The following is a 21,559-nucleotide window of genomic DNA, read 5'->3' on the forward strand; positions in this document are numbered from 1 at the left end:
ATATTCTCTTGGGTTCCCTCAAGCCACCAAAGCTGCTCTGACCTTGCCGAAGCTCTGTAAGATCTTTGGAGATGTCCTGAAATGTCAGGTATGAAGAGATTTGCAGAAGTTCTCTTGTGGTCTTGCAGTTACGAAGTAGGTCAGATGGTAGAGGAAGTTGTTTTCCCATGCTGAGGATTGGGTCTGGAGCCCCATCTCTACCTACCCACGTGTTGAACTGTCTTTGGCTAAGATAGAGAATGTCTGATTCAACTTGTTTTTGCATAAAGTGTGAGAACTTAGATGTTCCGAGGGACATATTTGACCTTTTGGAGAATTACAGCAAATTAATGTCAATTTCAGATGACTGCAAAGCTCAAAGTTAAAAGCTGGTAAATATCTGCTGAGGGCTCAGCCGGTTTGTGACTCCTTTTCAGATGTAAAACAAATCCAAACACAAAAAATGCAGGTGTTTTCAGATGAACTAAATCAAAATACATATTGTCCATCAATCTATTAGCATGACTATCTATTTTGCTTGATGTGAGATACAGGCCTGATATTCCACATTCATGAAGGCAACCCTGCTAAATGGAAAGTGTTTCTTTTTATTCCCCCCCCCCCCATCACATTGATCAGCTTCCACACATCTATGTGGTTATATAAAATGTGCACAGCTTTTTATATATGCAAAACATTACATGATCAGACTCTCAATTTTTCCTTGAGGTGGATGAACACCTTGCATGCCAGCTGTTGTATTTAGCATGTGTGAGTGCTTTGGAGATTAAAAAAACCCAACGCATTACCTTGGTTACATGACAAGTATAAACGGTAAACTGCCGTCATGCTTTGGGTTTCCGTTCACACGGCGGCGGTGGTCAGAGCCACTGAAATTGCGACTTTTTGAAAATGCTCTCTCGGCTCTTGTCAGACCCATTCACACCTTATATACTGTATGTCCTTGGTTCCCCCCTGTGTTCAACACAAAGTGCAAGAACATAATGTTCACTTTTACACTTATATCACCCTCAACTTGACTTCCACTAATGCAGCAAGTTTGTCACTTTACTTCTTGCAGACCTGCTTTAATGTTGTGGCACATCAGTGTCATGCCATACGTATCCATTGGTCTTAAATGTCCACATTTGCAATTGACCAAGGTGTTCACACAATACAGTAACACCTGTAATACTATATTATATCTAGTTCCTTCACTGCATTCTACTAACATATTGAAATGTATTCCTTTGTAGTTTTGCTTTTTCATTAAACTTTTGAATACATTTTTATCACAGGTCTGGAGTTTCATTGCACCACAGTTGATGAAAGTGGCGATTTTGATTGAAATTGAAATGGGTTTTCCAAAGCATAGGCTTTTTGATTGAGTGATGTGCTTTTTCAACAGTGCAGGCTGCAATGGGGACATTCAGGCGAATGTGTAATCCTTTGAATCTTTTGATTTTGTCTACTACACTCATGCTATTTCAGGTTATATCACTACTGAATCCAATAAACAGGTTTTGTCTCTTTTCTAATAACTTTACAAGTCCTGACTCAAAAGGTAAATACACCAGGAATTGAAACCGGTGAATCACACCAGTTGATTCGCCCTCCTGCATTTTGCTTTTCTTATTCCTTTGTCTTTGCTTTTCATGTTACCACAACAATGAACCAACAATGATTTTCGAGGATGAATAACAAACCTCAGGTCTTCATGAATACATTTTTCATCAAATACTTACATGAATTGGAATGAAGGTTTTCTGGCTAGAGGGTAACTTTAGCAGAAAATGGTTCAAGGAGCAGCGTGTAGCGGACAAGGTGAGTAACTCAGGAATGGCATTAATGTCTGTGGGTCATCTGTGGGAAAAGTACCAGAGAAAGGGAGCGTCTCTCCAGGCTGCTCTTGCCCAGGCTCATCACGCTGCTCTTTCTGGACCCGATGGTGAAGCTCCGTCTCTCCGAGGAGGAGGAGCCCCTGGGACCCGAAAAGGTTCCGAGCTCCAGGTGTCCGTTAGGTGTCAGCGTGCAGATCCTCGGATCTGAGGAGAGTTGAAGTGATATACTTGTTGTAAATGTTCTTGCGGCATCCATTCCTATTTATATATAGAAATTCACCCTGGTAACATTGATTCTTGACATAGTATAATTCTACTGTCACTGAAATAATTCCATGGTATGACATTCAGGCTCTGTTTACGCAATTTTGAGTTCAAATGGAAACATTTTCTTGCGTTTTGATGTTCATTTAGATGGCAATGGTGCTCAGATCCACTGAAAACAACTTTTTGAAAACACCATCTCCAAGGAAAACAAAAAAGTCATCTTTTCTGAAACGCTTCAACTGTGCATGCTCAACATGGCTGTGATATTATTATGCTCGAGTAGATGGACACTAAGAAACAATGCTTGACTCCATGACTCCTAGTCCATATTCTCGTGGGACTTCATAGTTTTATAGTTATATATATAAAACTATGAAGTCCCACGAGAATATGTATTGTATGCATTATATATGTATTGTGTCATGTTGGGTAATTCTGACAATTTTGGTGTACCAGCTTTTTTCTTTGGCCCATATAATTGACACTTCTGATATACATCAACGTCCAGGTGGAACAATTACTTGATAATTGCAGCCCATTTGGAGCTGATGACATAACCACATCTGGCCAAACTTCAGGCTGGAAACATTTGTTGTTTTGCAGAATTATTTCTCTCCCTATGTCAGAAACGATAAATGGCAAACATGTAAGTAAATGTCATGTTCCAAGAGTTATACATAGGAGGAGAAACTGTGAAGCAAAACAGAGATAAATTAGGTTTTTACTTAAGATATAACAGCATTTACTTTCCAGTTACAGAAAGTGAAACTGCAGTATCTGCTCCTTTTAAATGTTTTTAGTTACTTGCACCTCCAAACACCAACGCATCCTGGTGCTCGATTGGTCGTGCACACAGCTGTTGTCACAACATTTTGCACTGTCCTTTTTCTTAAACTGTTATACGCATTTGAATCAAGTCATACAGTGCAAAAAAATACACAACAATAATGAAAGTGTGACATCATATTGTATTCTGAGAAAAGACTATTTCAGCATGGTCAGGCACAAAAGTGTATAAATCTGTTGTTCCTTTTGAATAATCAACTACAATAATGCCCATCAGTGTTCAAACTTCAGTTCCTTTCTAAAGTGATCCTGTAACAAGCTTGTAACTCATTTAATTTAACATTTTCTAACTCACTTTCTTGGCAACTCAAATTCCTGCTCATTATTTCCTACATTTCCTAAAATGAAATGTGACAACCTCCAGCCAACAGACGTCAACCTGTTTGTCAGTAAAACAAGGTGGTAGAGTGTTCGTCTCCAAATCGGAAGGCTGCAGCTTCGATTCCCATCTCTGCCTGCTTACATACCGAATTGCCCCTGAGTAAGACACTGAACCCCAAACTGCTTCCATCGGAGCGACAGCGCCTTGCACGGCAGCAAGCCTCCAATGGTGTGTGAATGGGTGAATGTGATGAGTGATGTAAAGCACTTTGGGGCTGCTCACACAGCTAAAAGTGCTATATAAGTGAAATCCATTTACTGTGGAGGAAAAATGACAAACTTATGAAAGTTTCAAAATCAGCTGTAGCGGAAATCACACAGCTGGCTGGCTGTGGGCCAAAAGGTTTTTTTCAAGCAAGAGCTTTCTTCTGGTTGAGCTAAAATCCAAATTTGTTCTGAAGGGATATTGATGTCGTATGTCTAGAAATTGCTGTTTAGGCTCGTCTGGTGGTGCAATGGTTGGCGGTTGGAAAGTGGTTGGGACTTTTTAACAACACCCCGATTCAGTCTCCATGCAAACAGGAAGAAAAACAACCTTTGGAAAATATTTCTGAAATGAAAAATATACATTTAGACAGAGAACATCTTGCAGTCCATCCACATTTTGTTTACACTTCACAGCAACCATCACATCGCTGAGCAACAGCCCAGTCATAACATATAGGAGTGATCCCCCCAGTCTCAACTCATGTTTAATCCTCTCTGAACTACATTGTTTGCCGGTTCTGTTGAGGAGGGCTGGAAGAGGTTCACTGTGAGCTCTGTGAGCTAGAGACACAGTTCATTCATCTCTGAAGGCTGCTGGCTCCTCTCCCAGTTCTCACAAGTTTGTAAGCATTTGGCACGCACTCCTGTGTCACCGTTAGTGGGTTGAGCACTTCGGGCATTCCTTAAAAGAAGCATCACTAAAATCAATAGAAAAAAACATGGACTACTGTCTACAATGTAATGTGATCTGTAGCATGTCATTGCGCTATGAAATCAGTCTGGCTTGAATCAGATTAGAGGTGATTAGTGTTCTTTTGGCAGCAGCCACAGCATCCTCATGAATTGGTTTCAAAATATTTAATCAACCAACAGAATCTCGCCTTTGGTTCAGAATTACTGTTGGTGCTATTAATGTAGGTAGTGTTTTTAAACCTAATAGGTTGATAAATATTTTTTAAGACATCCTGCTGCTCAAGTGCCAGCTAATGACAACGGGCATAGTTAGGATAATGTGACAACTCTAAATATCAAGACTCGCTTGAAGTCCTGTTTATATGACAACATTTCAAGTGAAGACGCATTGTTTTTGCACCCTTGTTTCAGAAAAGTTTCATATTTACATGTCATTGTTTGAAAATGATTTCAGTTTACACAGATAGGGCAAAAACATTGAAAACAATGCCGTTAGCATGTCGGGCCACATGTAGGTGCTGTTGTTTGTTTTTGTACTGAACCCACACATAGATGCCAAGAGAACAATATGCTATAAACATCAACAATTTCAAGAACACGGATAGTTGCATCGACAGACGAAAACGTTGGATTATTATTCCGAGTGAATGTCAAATATGGATTGGGAGTCCTGACACTCTGGAGGCCGCAATTGTTGTTATTTTTGATCTAGTCACACATGTGCAAAACAACTATTTACCGTGATGTATTAAGAGCATTTTCAAAAAGTCAAAACCCCCTCATTTATAATTTTATCATTGATTGTAAACCGGTATGGCAGAGGAGGAGTTTAATGCAAATACCTGTGCTGCAGAGTGGGCAACCCACAGCAGATGACCAGGTGAGCGGGCAGTCAAGTCAATCAATCAATCAATCAATCAATCAATCAATCAATCAATCAATCAATCAATCAATCAGGTCCTCAAAGCTGTCAGCTCCTGCAGTTAAAACCGGACCAACATTGCAGCTCGGACAAAAACCTTCCCTTTTTTACTGAAACAGTTCAACAAAATGTATTTCTGAAAACATTTGAAGTGAGATATAAGCTGTGTACTTGAAAAGCTAAAATGCTGCTTTACACAAATGTTCCCCCTGTGAGGGGGTGTGGCCTGCGAGTTTGACAGCTTCTTCTGGGAGTATTAACTCTCCTGCCAAAAAAACTTTTTTTTTTCAGCAGCTGGCCGCCATCACAACAGAACTTCTCTTCTTGTTCTTAAGGATTCTTATGGGAGTATGCAGGGACCTCAAGGCAGTGACTACAGACTCTTTGCTACTCCTTAACTGAATTGATTGATGATCAACTATGATGTGTGCTAAATCATCCTCTGAGCTTCCTGATTATGATTTCAGTAGTTAACTGGAAATTTTTTACTTGTATTTAAAATTGCAGTTAAAATCTTGATTCTGTAAAACAAATGGAGTTATTCATCTGAGCATAGAACAGCTTGAATTACCACGATTTACTGTGGAAGACATTTAATTTTCGAAATAATTTGAATTTGTGTTGAATTAAAATACTATTTAATTACAGCAAAAAAACATATTTTTTTGTTGGAATAAAAAAACTGTAAAATGCTTACTTAATTTCAACTTAATAGTTCATTTAAACACTATTGAGTTGGATGTCATTATGAGTTTGTTTTGTTAAAGAAAAAAATAAATTTGATTGTGAAATAAGTTGCAAATGTGCAGTTGTACATTTGTTTTGTTGCAATTTCTTTATTAAAATATATATATTTTTTACCTACATGTGACCTACCTATAGCCTACAAATAAACAGAGAAGGGGAAGAAAGGATGTTTGTTCATTGAGTGGAATCCAGTTAAACTCTGGGTCGATGGCTCTAATCTCTTTCAAGTGGGGAACCTGCAGAAAATGAGGCTGAACTTGACATTAGACTTAATGTGCCAGTGGCAGAGAATATGCATAAAGGAGGAAATGCCTTCTCACCAGACAACTTTATTGAGTCGCGTTTCTCAATCTCATCAAAGTTGGAAGAAGAGCGATCGTCATCCGAGTAGGAACGATTAGCGTCACCCTGGAGAGAAAGAGACAAGAATCAGACACAAAAACAGACCAAACAACCACGTTTTCCGTTTGAAGAATGTGATATATTTAGTTCTTTTCCATTTCTTCCTAACTTTGACTGAGAGCAGATTTGCATGATTTATAGTCATTTCAATAGCATTCTGTGTAGTCAGATCTTTATGCGATTACTCAGAAACTACTTTAGCTGTGACCTATATACTGTATATGTGACTATGTTTTGTGAATACCTTATAACTCTTCCTAACTCATATGAGTAAGTTACTAAGATGTATTAAATAGATGATGAAATATTGGTGTAGTTTGAGTTGAGGTTTTGAGAATTTGGAAACATTACAATAATTATTTGTTTAAAAAAAAACAACAAAAAAAACCTGTTAACTGTTTTGTAATCACAAAAACGATTTTTGTGTCTTTCTCCTTAGCTTTGATCTTTTACTTTATAGATAGACTGAACCAATGTTACAACAACAACTGCTGTAATTTGACACCAGACTGCAAAAGAAGCTATAATTACTCACGTTTAGAAATATGCAGTTTGTAGTATGATCACCCAAATCAAATGTAAATGAAAATTACTTGGTACATTCTTATTTAATTTAACCATTATTTAGTCTTTCTGTCTTCAATATATATCATTATGGTGCAATTTCTGTAAAGAGTACCATCATGGATTGAATTGTACATTTGACTACAATGCGATGTGTTTTGGTTTGAGTGAGTGAATGGAGCAGGTGGGACTTTCTGTTTTTTAGAGTTAAATAATGTCTGGTTTGCCGAACACCAAAAGCTGAAAGCATCACTTCATCTCACGTCGTATTTTTTAAGCTCATGTTGGAAATGTGATGGTGTGAAAACCATTTTCTTAGCACGAGTTGGACCCTTTAATCCCAACTGAGCACTAGCTCAACCGCAGAGTCTACCTGAGCACAGGCCAAGCATAACTGTATCACCTTTAGTGATCCTTTTGTCTCCACACAGTGTGATTTCCATATTAATAGAGAATTGAGCACATGTTTGTTGGTTGTTCTTGTGTAATTGCAACGTGACCTATTTATTCACAAGGTCATGCTTCATTAACAATAAAGTGTGTTGTGTTACAGGCTTGGAATATTAAGTCACTGAGGTGAGGAATATTGACTTCTTGTATTTCCTCATAGATGTTTGAGGACTGTGTAGAACATCTCAGCGATAATTTGACAAGTGCCACCTCTCTTGGTGCAGGGTGACTCTAATTAATAACGGTTGACGGGTAGCAATGAACGGAATAACCAAAACTGGCCCGGGGCAACTCAATCATCAGCAATTCAATTAAAAATGCAGATACCAATCTAGTACAGGAAAAAGACGATCCCTTGCAGTTCTTAGTCAAGCGGCAACGAGTTCACTTACCTCTGCCTGAAAGCCCTCAACCAAGATAGCAACCAGCAGGTTGAAGAGGACGTAGTTTCCGAAGGTCATGAGTGCCACAAAGTAAAGAGCGGCAAGTGGTGAGGTTGCTGCCATGCCATTGTACAAGACCACGTTCCAGTCCTCCTGGGTCAGGATCTTCCAGAATTAGAACATACATAAAAACACATAGGCAGCCAATAAGGAAGTTTGACCACAGTACAGATGTATGACCGAACTAAACGTATCATCATCATCATCATCATCATCCTTTGAATATTCATCAGTATTATCGTATTATGGTCAATAACACCATCATGATCTCGGCCATTACAATAATTTTTGTTGCCATCATCAGCGTCATAATCATCATCAGTAACATAATAAGAATATTTCTCTGACGTTGCACCTTAAAAAAAAAAGGAAAGAAAAAGTGTTATCACTCCAGTTAGGTCTTATCACAAATATTATGCAAAGCATTATGGGAACGATCCACTGAAATGACATGAGTTACATCTTGATATATGCACCAAGATGCACAGCATTCTGATTGATTTATGTTCATGGAAGGCCAATCTGATCCAAAAATTGGAAATAATTTGATCAGATTGCCAAAAAAGGGACCTTGTAAATGCATCCTCATCCTCATCACAATCTTAAGATAATTTAATAACTTACATTTAAATAAAATGTACAAGATAGTTGTACCTCTTATGAGTACTTAGTTGAAGAAATGTGCATAAGTCATCTTCATACAGTAAGAACTGAAGCTTGTAAGCAGGTGGTTGGCTGACTACCTGGAACACAGTGACGATGGCCCAAAGCAGAGAGTCAAAGTTCTTCCTATCTGGCACGGTGTCCCCGGTCTCAGTCTTCAGACTGAATTTACAGCCAAAGATGTGCATTCCAAGGATGCTGCAAAACAGTATGACACATGTACCTGTTTGAAGAAGTATTGTCGGTGGTACCAAACATGTACAAAAATGCAATTCTTTGTTCAAAATAATGAGACAAAAAAATGACCCCTCCTGCTGTTTGAACCTGATGGGTACAGCTTTATTTATCTTTGTTTTTGACTAGTTGCTTGGTAGAAAGGCTTGGACACTTCTTTGTGAAAGACTTGTGAATGTACCCTAGTTTTAGCGAAATGAGGAACTATTGTTTGGATAATATTGGCTTTTAAATAAATCATCTGCTTTAATATAATGCTGTGCCTTAATGCTTGTTCTTATATAACAGTTGCTTAGCTGCAATTATAAAGATAAATAAGAAGATCTAAATGCACTACAACACTGAGGAGAACATCTGTTTCATTGGCCTTATTGTCACTGTGTAGTAAAACATTAAACATTTAAAAGCAGTGAACCAGACACGTGAATATTCTATTAATCGCCCACAGTTGTTATAACCTTTTCCTGCATGATATTGGATTCTTCTTTTACAAACTGCAACAGCGATTGGAAAACAGGAACTGATGTAACCGAGACTGTCTTTCATTATTTGTTTTAGCTGTAAATCAACATGACAGTTAATTAAAGTACACACACACACACACACACACACACACACACACACACACACACACACACACACACACACACACACACACACACACACACACACACACACACACACACACCTCAGAACAAGTAGAGTTTGCTGGTATTGGTAGAATTGTTACTGTAGCATACGATGGATTTAAAAGATATTAAACTTCTTAACTTGTCATACATTTAACTTTGTTATAATACACTAAAGCTTTAGTGAAGCTATTGTCACTTAATTTTAGGCCATTAAATATCGAGCAATGATGTTTTGAAAACTGAACCTAAAACCTGTTGTCATGCAAAATAATACAACTGGAACTGTGTGTCCAATCCTTCACCTCCTTGAAAACAAATAAGAGTAACGGGCATCGGAGCCAAGTGGGGCCGTGAGGAGGGTTAGAAAATAAAATAGCAAGACATTGATCATTCATCAAAAGATCTTTTAAGGCTTTCAAAGCATGTGTCAGCTTTTGAGCTTCTCCAAATGTGTCTTTTTGATGTTTTTCTCTGTGTTATGTGCTCAATTCTACCTAGATCTCAAAGTGTCTGTTTTGTTTGTTTTTTTTGCACCCAGGGCTAATAGCTGCTGGAGAACATTGCAACCCTCCGTTATTCAATGACAGCTGTTTCACACAAGTGCACCAATTTAAGAAATGCCAGAATATGCAAAATCAGATAAACAAACCGAAAAGCAGAAGGCTTCAGAAATTGTCCTTCTGAGATGTTTCCTTTAACAAAAACAAAACACACATACACACACACAACTGAAAGAATGGGGTGTAAGAAAGGAAGAAAACAAATGTAACCAGATGAAACCGCGCTGTAAGTCACCAACAGAATGAAGAGTCAGTGTTGTAGTACTTGAGGTAGGTCTCAAGGCCATATTTTCAATGTCTGGACCCAGTCTCGGGCGTTAAAGTCTTGGTCTTCTTGGGGTCACAGCCTGGACTCTGTCTTGGCTTTGGGGGTCTGAACTAAAACACCAGAGTCAAGCGTTAACACACAGCACGAATCCAGACCGTCAGCCTTACCTAAAGATGAAGATAAAGAGCATGAGAAGCATGCAGAAGGTGGCTACATTGTCCATGGTCTTCATCAGGACGACCAGCTGTCTTCTTAGGGCCGGCATGAACCTCACAAGCTTCAGCACTCTCAACAGCCTGAAGGTCCTCAACACGGACAAACCGCCGTCAGACTGGCCAACGATCTCACACACACTGCGAGAGAAACGGCGCAACGAGGAAACAAATAAATACAAATGTTCCATTGTGATTACAGGCATTAACCAGTACTGTTTACATCAATGCCGGTGGAGAGATGCGGTTCTCTTGTTCATTTTATATAAAATATCTGTTTTTGATTCACAAATAATTTGTGTTAACACGAAAATGCAGAAAACAGTGTCGTTTTCATTTTGGCCCACTCATGAGTGCTGATGGTCTCCATGGTGTGAGTGTGCAGGTGCAGCGTTTCATAAGAGTTGCGTTTTCTCCTGTCTATATGGAGACGGACTCCGCTCATTTTGAGAAAATTGTATTTCCCCCCATATAAATGGAGAGGATGTCGGACCATATCCAAAAAGTTCCACATTTTCAAAAAGCTGCATTTCCAGTGGCTCTGAGCACCGCTGTCTTGTCAAGAGACACCCAAAATGCAACAAAAGTTTTGCATTTTGACTTTATATTGCTGTGTAAACGGAGTTTTAAAGAGATAAACAGATTTTCATCCGATGCAAGAATACAGTATTCTACAATTTTTGATCTTGACCTTGTTGTTCAGTTACTCTGCCGATACCCAGCATTGTATATTCAACATTACTCAATCCTCCATTCTTGTGTTACTTCTTACCTAAACTGCAAATACATTTGTGCTTAAACTTGAATAACAGAACTAAAACAATAAAAGAGAATCATCATTGTTTAAATTTACATATATTAGTGGGGTGGGTTTTTTCTCTCATAAAGTTGTGAACAGTCAAATCCTAAGCTAATTTATTAGTTTATCCTATCTTCAAGTAATTAATAAGTTTGCTTTATACATTGATTTATTTTGAATACGACAAATGAAACTTGAGCGAAATGTTTCGATTGCCGTTTGTCCAAACTACACAAAGGGGATATGAATGAGCTTATCGTCTCTTTGTGTTACGTTAGGTATTCTTTATGAACAGAGAGCCACTCCCGAGTGGGAAATCTGCCTTAAAATAAATCTATCTTCTAATGCTCTCAGCCTTCAAAGGCTCCACTCAGTACATTGAAATAGCGTCCACTCCGATCCTGCACAGAATGAATGGGGCACTTTTTTTACAGAGCGGCACTGTATGAATGGCTCAGAACATTCAGATAAATCAAGAGAGGGAAATTGGTTGTGGTGCAGGAGATAAGAAGACAGATGTAGATATGTTCAATCAACATGTATTTTCTGTGAAGGGCTGCACATTTGATCTTGTTCGATTTTAGTTGCTTTGATGTGTATTTGATCTCGGTGGTTATAATGGGGATCACAGACAAAGGTGTGTAACCGATGAATTGCGGGGGGAAAAAAATCCACACCAGCAAGATCAAAGGCATAGACACTCACCCGAAGCTGGAGGCACACACAACTAGAGACAAAAACAAAACAGTTTTTGGCTGTCTAGCGATTTGGTATTCGAAATTCATACAGGTGGTAGATAGCGATCTGCTGTCAATTGGACAAAATGTGAATAATGTAACTACGGGGTCTTTTTCAGAACTGTCTGGCAAACCCAAAAAGCATAAATGCTGAATTTCAATATTGGGGGGGGGGGGGGGGGGGAGTGGGGGAACACAATAACTTTGCACTCCAAAGCTCCATGTTCAGGTGTGTGAGCTTCTAAAAGCATTGATCATCTTAAGATTAATACATTGCCTGCATGAACATAAAATGAAAAATCCCATCGTGAAGACAGAAATATGTCAAATGAAACAATGTCTGCTTTACCTAATGATGACGATGATTCCATCGAAAACGTTGTAGGGGTTTCTCAGGTAGTTGAACGAGCCAAAAGCCGTGACCTTGAGGATCATCTCCAAGGAGAACATACTGGTGAAGACGATGTTGCAGATCTCCAGAACGTTAGTGAGCTCCTCTGGCTAATGGGGCACAGGGATAAAGAGGAGGTATGAGAGATCATGGAGAGAGATGGAAGAGTAGAGTAAAAATATAAAACAGGAAAATACTTTTTGTAGTAGTTGTGATGGTAACAAGCAGGAACAACCTGATTGCGTTTAGCATTATTTGTGGTGTAAATGAGGCATCAGACTAATTATTCACACACTTATGTTGAAATAAACTTTAATTGCTCTGTATGTGTACGCCACGATGGAGGAACAGCATCTTGCTAATGGGACAACCTGCTCCACCTCCTGTTTCTTCATCAGCATCAGGCTTTTTCTTTCAAAGGGCAAAGTTAGAAACAGTCACGATTCCCAGCACATCACCATTCCCTGGTTGCTTCGGCAAGGATACTTTTGTCATCAGTCCATCCAGGAGTCAAAGAGCACTGTGTCTATTCTGGGCATGTGTGCATCCGCTCGCGTCGCCATAAAGTGAGTGTATGTTAATGAGTGTTTAGTATTGTGAAAACACGAGCTAATGATGTGTGCCCACCAAGGTTCGGACTAGCATAAAAATGTCGGCAGTCCTTGGAGATCCATTACTGCTGTCTCATTACTGCAGACCCAGGGACACATCTGAAGACTGAATTTTTCCGGTCAGCTGAGGTATGGAATGAAATAAGAATAGCAAGGGTTCAACATCACAATGTGGGTCCACTAGTTGGACGACAGAAGACATTTTCTTCTGTCGTCCAACTTTTTGTATTTGTGAACTGAACCAAAAAAACCCCAACAACTTTCGATTGAGCCATTTCAAGTACTTTGTTCCAAACAGTGATTCAAAAGTGAACAGACACAAATCAACAAAGGCACTGAAGTAGATATTTTGTGCCGTTCTTACCTAAGAACTATCAAACTTCTGCAAATGTTTCTGTACTTGCTCAGTTTATAAGAGTTAAGTAAATGAATGTAATTGGACACATACCAGAAAAACTGCAGCATGTAATCGTTTTAGTGAAACACCAAAACCAAATATCTACATTTTACCCCCAACAAAGAACCTCTTCTGATTATGGCAAGACTTCCTTCCTTTATGCATTGTTGGACCAATTACAGGATGCTACAGTGTAGTAATGGTGAGCACTCATTACGACTTGGAACTGTGGGTAATCTGTACTTCTCTGTGTCATATATGCATGTGTCTGTGAGGATTTTTGTGTAGGTTTTCTCCAGCGCCTGTTAGAGAATGTATTTGAGCAAAGATTTGAAACTTCCGGTTTGGGAGTCTGTTTGCACAACAACGGTGCTCGGAGCTGCTGAAAACGTTTTGAAAATGGCTGCGAAAAATGGTCAGACTCCACCATCTTATAGGCAGGGCTTCAGACCGAAGTATAGCCTTTTGCATTACTTGGATGCTTTCAACATCCAGTACACTGAGTTTGACCCCTCTTGTGCAAAACCTTTTTTTCTTTTTACCCATTTTATTCATATTCAACAATCCCCAGAGAGTAATTAACCAAAAATCCCTGCTGTTGTTTCATGAATAAATGTAAGCTGAGTAATAATGGATATGATAACAATGCCAGCTCCTCTAATGTTTCTCATTGTTAAATCATAATTTTTTTTAAATCCCTTGCTTACTTGCAATTCTAGGCAGAAAAATTGTCTCTAATAAGGCTCTTTGTTATAAAAACTAACTTTCGACGACTACAACATGAGTTTGGATGAGAAGGTAGATCCTTGGAATGGAGCGGAAGGTAATAGATGCCACTATTTTAAATGGAAAACCTATGTGATACAATCTTGGGTGAAGATTATTATTCGTTCACACAGTGGTTGATCAATTGATTATGTTTTCTAATTATGTTGGAAATGAGAGTTTCCCACAAAACGGTGACTCCGCATCAATCCAGTCATTTCCGTTTGGGGTTTCACGCTTGACATTTTGGCAGAGACAGACAGCCATTTAAAGGTTTCGATTTGATCCCCATCCATCTCTGTCTAATCTCCAAAGTGCCTCTCATGCAGATGCATTATTAATTCCCAAACATCTGTTGAATTCTCTGAAGTGTCTTTTCACTTGAGCAGTTCATACAGTTCAGCGGAAAATATATCATGGCGGGAGAAAAATATTTTTTTATATATGAATTCATCTTGAACTCCAGTCACATCTTAATCTGAGACACATTGAGCTTTAACTCATATTGTCATGCGTGTGTTGTTTGTTGAATATTTTTGATATTTCTTTTTAAAAATCCATCAAATGGCTCAAATGTGTCTGTTAAGAAAACTGACTGTGTTATTTTGATAATGAATCTAATTGAATTTGCTGAAGTGTGGGTGTAAGTCTCTAAGAAAGCTTCACCAAAATCACCTGAACTCTGAGGAAGTTTTCATCTGGTTCACTGAACTGCCATTGGCTCGATTGTTCATTTGAATTAAACTGGATTTTCTGTAATAAATTATCTAAACTTGAGACTGGAACTCCAACTATTTAAAGACTTTAAGATTGCTCTAGATAGTTCTGTGGAGTTTATCACTTGAACTAGACAGATAACAGACACATCAATCAAATATTCAAAGGTTAAATTGGAAAAATGTGTGTGATCATGTATTCTACAATTTAATTTGTTAAGAGGTTGTTTACCTGAAGTACAAATACTGAAACCAACTTCAGGCCCTGCTTACATTGACAACATTTCAAATTAAATAAAAAAATGTTTTTGCATTGTATTTTAAGTTTTGCATCTACATGGAAACATTTTGAACATTATGGCCATTTATATGGAAACAGCAGAAACACTGAAAACAACACAGTTTTCATTTGGGGCCACTAGTGGGTGCTGCTTGTTTTTATAATATAAAAACATGCACATGCGCGTAGAGAACAATGTTATAAACATTAAACAATGGCAAGTAAGAACTTTTTACTACGGCTGTAATGTGCATGTGCAGTGTTTCTGCTGTCTTCACAAAGACGAAGCCCTTGCATTTTCAAAAAGTTGCATTTCATCATTTCCTTGACTTCACTGAGATGCAGTAAGCCTTTTTCAAAAGTTTTCTGTTTTCACTTGAAAACATCATGTCAATGGGACCAAACAGTGTTGTGGAGTCACTTTTGAATATGAATAGTAGGGATATGGATATTACTATATGGGAAATGTTAATGACATGTTTTTTCTTGAACTCAGGCTAAAGATGTCCTCCTTAATAATGAATTAAGGAAATTATGCTACAATTACCTGATGGGCTATAAAGGTTTATAAAGTTGTCAACAGATGGACTTATATTCAGTCTGTATGAAAAAATGCAATGACATCTGCATTGCTTTCATGTGATTTTATTTCAGAAGTCTTATGCTGGTGTGAATATTGTCATTCGTGACTGTAAAATGACACATAAGCTGCATCTGGTTGTGGTTATTTGAAGCCATCCAAACTGTGACAAAGCGATAATTTTCAGCTGCTTCTAATGCTTCCAACATATCCAGGGTTTCCTCAAAAGCACAATGCTATGAACAAGGTAAAGATAAATGTGCCCATGTCTGTTTGTAGTAAAAGTCATATTAGGAACTTACGAGAAACCTGAAAAAAAAATATAAGCTTTCTGAAACAGCTGAAAAATATTTGTTATTCATTACATATCAAATCATGTTTGTTTCTAACTGTAAATATGTGTTTGATGGTCAGGAGACTAGCGAATATATAATTAAAAAAAAAGAAAAGAAAAAGATTTGCTTTGCAATTAAACTGCTTTCTGTAAATATATGTGTGGGAAGATGCACCCCCGCTCACAAAGCTTAGATCAATTTATCATATCATGAGATAATATTTTTATCGACTGCTGCATCGTAGGCAATTAAAACAACTTTAACTCTTGTCATGCTGGTTCGATGTTTTAGTCTTTATTGTTTGCAGCTTTGGAAACTGTCACACTGCTGGCTTTGTGCTCAATAATTTGAAGACATCCAACTTACACTTCAATAGATACAATACATAATTACAATTCAGTTCTACAGTTGCATGTTTCAATAGAAAGATCGTCCAGAAGTTTTACTCATTATTTTTTTTATTTTTGTCTATTGATTTCCCATTGGTAATGTTTGTAGCACATTCTCATCTGCTTTTGCGTGTGTGGTTTCATTACAAAAAAAAATCAAACGGCACCACTTGTGGCCCCATATGCCAAAATGTTATCACGTGAACATGAAGCTTTTTTCAAACAAAAAAGTCAAAACAATGGGTAAAAAGTTTGCGTAAACGGGGCTGAACTGACATCCCGCTATGTGAAAACAGTAAGTGGAGATGTATTTCATGTCTGTAAAAAACCCTTGAAATTTAAAGAAGCCCGGATCGTGCATGTGGGGAGATGTAAGCTCTGCTCTGCAGGAAGAGAATCACAGAGATAACAGATTGACCATCCGATACCGTTGTTCTTACAGAAGAAAGCACAAATCCGATTTCCAAAGCAGACAGACAGCAATGACACGCACGCACGCACGCACGCACGCACGCACGCACGCACGCACGCACGCACGCACGCACACACACACACACACACACACACACACACACACACACACACACACACACACACACACACACACACACACACACACACACACACACACACACACACACACACACAGCAAAGTCTCTCCCTGCCTTCCTTGTTGCGTCTCTCTCTCTCTATTTTTAGCCGCCCCTGAGATGAGAGACGACCCACCACTGCGGCGGTGGCGGGCGTGAGTGGGCGATGGTATAGCGAGAAATGTTGATAGAAAGACAAAGAACGCACAAAACCAAGCACAAGAAAGAGACCAGAAAAAAGAAACATAAATACACGCACATCAGAAGCATTGTAATTTTTGTCTTTCTTTTGCCCGCAGACCTTTTCGGATATCATCTGAACCAAACTTTACTATTGTGAAATGTGATCTTTCTCTTACATCCTTCCTGTGCATCCTCCTCTCTAACCTGAGCTGCCTGTCCTGCGAGGCTGGGGAATCCCTTTTTAGAGGCATTATGAAAAATCGTAACATGTGCAAGGGAAGAGTCAACAGCGCAGAGGAGTAGATGGAGCGAAACTCAAAGGGTTCCAGGCTGCGAGCAACAGACCTGTCATTACATTGCGATACAAGGCAAAGCAGAGAGAGGTTGTTGTGGGTCGTGCGTTAGAAGTAATAAGACTCAAATAATGTAACTTGCATGACAATCAACTTCCAATTCATCAGTATCCTTTGTCCTTTAGGTGAAATATGGTAATCGACTTGTAATAGTAGATTTCTTCATCACCCTTTAACTGTGAAATGGCCTAATGGAGTATATATTGATGTAACATGCTTTGCCAATGTGTGCAATGTTTACACTAATATGTGTCTGCTGTAGATGTACATCTAAAGCAATAACCTTTACAAACCATTTAATATATATAGAAGACAGGTACTTTAGAATATGAATACTTTATTGACAGGGCAAAAGATTCATGTTGGTTTGCTTGTTGCTCTCAGCGTCTGCCCTGTCTTTTTCTCTCCTTTCACCCCCAAACGCCAATCAAAAGAGCAGAAAGCCAATAAATCTGCATCTGGCTCTATAGGAAGTCTCCTCCTCCAAGTCTGGTTCTGCATGTTTTTTTTCCCCCCCTTTCAAACGTCTCCTCTACTTGTTGAGGTGAAATTGTTGAGTGTTTGTCCGTAAAGGAAGCCCGCCATCCGACACATTAACGAGCACCTGAATGCGTCACTCAAAGCCGTTATCTATGAAGCAGCGTTTCAACTTTACAGCTTACTATTTTCAGAAACACATTTCTAAAAACGGTATTTCTGAAGGCCGTATCGGAGCCGGTGTACGGTGCGCCCCGTTGAGTTTGCGCTGTGGGCCACATATGAATGAGTCCTGTATCCGATCTCTACATATTTGAATGCATATGTCTTTTCTGCTTACATTGCCAAAACGCTTGTCTGAACTGTGCCACATAAGAGCAAAAAATCAGAATTTGGGTACATTATCCTGACAGTGTAAATAAGGCCCGTGTGTTTGTCCTGTGATAAACTGATTCTTAAATGAATAAGATGATAAAGAAGATGAACGGACAGACAGATGGATTAATGTTTTCTTAATGTGAAACAGAGTTCTAAGAAACAAGAGGTTTGAAAAAAAGGAAGACTGAATAAAACCATGGAAACCCGTTCTGTAATTATCTTATCTATATTTAACTCATCCTATTTATATTTGCTCATTTTTATTGGTCCAAAAAAACCCCACATTTTTCCCATGTACAAATATTCCTGATTTGAGTTTCCAAGGGGCATGAATACAAAACTGTGTTCTACTCTTAAATCCTTCGCAATGTCACTTGTTGCTCTACAGAGAGGAAACTGCGAAGGAAGTGGCTTTTGATTTGCCGAGCAGTTTTACTGAACATGCTGAGCAAAGCCTGCTGAGTTTTGATCGGTAAAGAGACGGACTACAGGCATAAATGGAACAGACGAAGAGAGCAGGAAGTTTGTCACAATAGAAAAAAGAAAGAAGAACTGGAAGTGGAACGTAGAAGTTGAAGTAATGAAAAGTCAAACCATTACCTGTTCATGGTGCTCGATCCCCATGCTGATGGTGTTGATCAGGATGGCGATCATGATGCCTCGGTTGAAGTACTTGCTCTCCACGATGCCCCACAGCTTCTTCCTTGTGTCATACCACAGATCCTTGCAGCTCTTCTTCGGACCACAACAGAAATGGTTCCCTGAGCCGTCATGACCTTTCTCTGCCTTCTCCTTGGTGCCAGACTGGCCGCCCTCTCTGTCTGTTTCCTCCACGGCTCCCTCATCTGCTTCTTCGTTGGCTGCGTCGCAGACCGCTCCCACCCCGTCACTTAGTGTCAGTGCGGTGGCACATTGAGGGCAGCCATCTGTGGCCGAGGTGGCGGTAAGGGCCACGGGCTCAGCCGATGAGCCGTGGTCTGGTTTGTGATGATGTGGACAGGGACGACCTGATGAGATACAAACGAGGAGTGTGAGACAGTGAGCAGATGAAGAATGTACCGAAAGACCGTTCAACTCACGAACCGTGTCTCAACACCGCTCTCCTCTCACGCCCTCCTCGTCCGTTCGCAGTCCTCTCCCTCCCTTCCCGGCCTCCTCGGCCTCTCCCGGCGCCGCGGAAACCACGCGGCTTCCCTCGCAAGGTGTTAAACAGGTTGATAGTTTGTCTCCTGGCCTTGCGGAGGAAATGGCAGACCAGCTGAAAAAGCTCTTCATAGCAGTCTCCCGGTTCGCTAGCTAGTGTGGAGGAGGACGAACACTGAGCTCGCTGCTCCTGCATCAGCTGATGCTCCCTCTGCTTGGTCTCGGAGAACTGGGTGGCAATGACCACGAGGCACAAGTTGATCATGAAGAAGGAACCAACCTGGGCACCACAGAAACAGCAGTGATTTAGAAACTGGTAGAAGATGTGCTTACCAACACTTTCCTCATAATAAATCAATTCCTCACATTTTTACAGTACCTTGGTGAAACTGTAAATGGTTTGTAAAGGAAAGCCTTTTAGCGATGCTGTCATAAACCCAAACAATGAACATATAATTAGTCATCTTCAAGGATGATGATGTATAGCTCCGAGAGTTTGGGTGTGAAATTGTCCAGGACCATTCATTTGATCCTTTACAAGTCAGTTCCTGCCAGCTCATCACACCGTATTAAAAAATGAAAATAAAAAAAACCCTGTCAGGGCGATGGCTTTTTTCCAGAGTGTCACTGTCACTACTTCTGTAAGCCTGTTTGGCTGAACAATTCCACACATAACACATTTTACAATGCGTTCACAAAGAAAGTGTCCATTTCAGAGACACACTGAAGACACTGAAATGAAGATGTATATTTCAGCTCATTTTTTTCTTCACAATACAATAGTGTTTGCTGGAGGAAGATGAAATCTCATCAACCTGAGGCTAATAAACATTGACAAATCAGGAGAGAGGCAAATGATGCCTTTTGCTGTTCTAATTTAATTTTATTGCAGTCTCTTAATAATTATTTCTCTTCATAAGAACCATGCTCACACATGGTTAATGTATTATTCATGGTTCATAGTTCATACTGGTAACATCCATGGTTCCTTGTATGATACCATCCATGGTAAGTCTCTTGTACCTCCATTGGTACTACCCAAAGTACCAATAGTAGTACCAACAGACAACACTTTATTGAATGTCAAATCTTAAGCATTTAATAGCACCAGATGGGGTAATATCTACCGATACCATTCATGGTGCTTCACTGGTTCTTCCTTGAGATGAACAATGGACTGTACCATTAGTGCAACCTTTGGTATGCATTTGGTGCTACCTATGTTACCTTAATGTCCTGCTGGATGGTTGTACAGAAGTGTGAAAGTAAAAACCAAAACCAAAACCATTTGTCCTTTAAAGGACCCATGCAAAATAATTTGTTATATCATGAGCTGAAATGATGTCGGAAAGACAGTGATTGTTGGAAGATAAGGAAACATAAAATGAAAACTACTATTTTCTTGTATTTTTTAAGTGTATTAATAGTTCTTTTTATTTTGTTTTATATATCAAATATGACCAACTGCTCAAGCTCCCATTGCATCAACCTTGAGTTCTTACTGACTATATATTTTTAGAAGTGTGTGTGTGGAACTGAAATGTATGCTGTGTAGTCATTCTGAATGCTCAAGGCTGCTTTCCACAAGAGACAGCAGGCCAAAGATATAGAAGGTGAAAAGGGGAAAAATGGAAAGAACAGGGCACGGTCAGCCAGAGGAGTCGAGCTGATGTGGAATAAGAGAAGGGGAGGAAAGGCAAAGGAGGGGATGAAGTCCACTGCTCTGCAGGCTGCGATCAATAGAGACTGTAAGCCTGATAACCCCATTCTGCTCGCCATCTGAACCGCTGTCACACAGACGACAGAAGAGGGTGTGTGTGTGTGTGTGTGTGTGCGTGCGTGCCAGTATGGGAGGCTGCTCCGTTGACTCAGGACAGAGGCAGAGAGAAGGTCCCAGCACCCGCTCAACTACTTCCCATCAGCCGATCCCATCAAACATTTATACTCAGACTCCACCAGAGAAGCCGAAATACAATTAGAAGAGTGCGTAGCTTTGTAGGTGTGTGTCTGTGGCGTTTCAGTGTTTGCACAGGCATGGTGTTTGAGATGAATCCTGTGCGCGTGTGTATGTGTGTGTGTGCGCGTGCGTGCGTGAGCACAAAGGACAAGTTTAACAGTGTCAAA

The 21,559-nt window shown here is 39.6% G+C and overlaps 1 protein-coding gene across 1 annotated transcript in view; it reads right to left on the reverse strand.

Annotated features, from left to right (window-relative positions):
* Nucleotides 1-21,559, reverse strand: part of LOC308148871 (voltage-dependent T-type calcium channel subunit alpha-1I-like) — a gene marked incomplete at its 3' end in the record, with an annotated part of 170,601 nt that overhangs the window by 65,631 nt on the left and 83,411 nt on the right. Inside the window, exons 8-15 of the mRNA XM_080520411.1 lie at nucleotides 19,376-19,715; nucleotides 18,893-19,299; nucleotides 12,197-12,348; nucleotides 10,267-10,452; nucleotides 8,486-8,603; nucleotides 7,692-7,847; nucleotides 6,204-6,291; nucleotides 1,858-2,024 (exon numbers count right to left, since the gene is read on the reverse strand). Coding sequence (XP_080376537.1) covers nucleotides 1,858-2,024; nucleotides 6,204-6,291; nucleotides 7,692-7,847; nucleotides 8,486-8,603; nucleotides 10,267-10,452; nucleotides 12,197-12,348; nucleotides 18,893-19,299; nucleotides 19,376-19,715 — 1,614 coding nt within the window. The remainder of the gene's footprint in view (nucleotides 1-1,857; nucleotides 2,025-6,203; nucleotides 6,292-7,691; nucleotides 7,848-8,485; nucleotides 8,604-10,266; nucleotides 10,453-12,196; nucleotides 12,349-18,892; nucleotides 19,300-19,375; nucleotides 19,716-21,559) is intronic.

The sequence above is a fragment of the Blennius ocellaris genome (assembly GCF_963422515.1).
Source record: "Blennius ocellaris genome assembly, chromosome: 3".
NCBI classification, from domain to species: Eukaryota; Metazoa; Chordata; class Actinopteri; order Blenniiformes; family Blenniidae; genus Blennius; species Blennius ocellaris.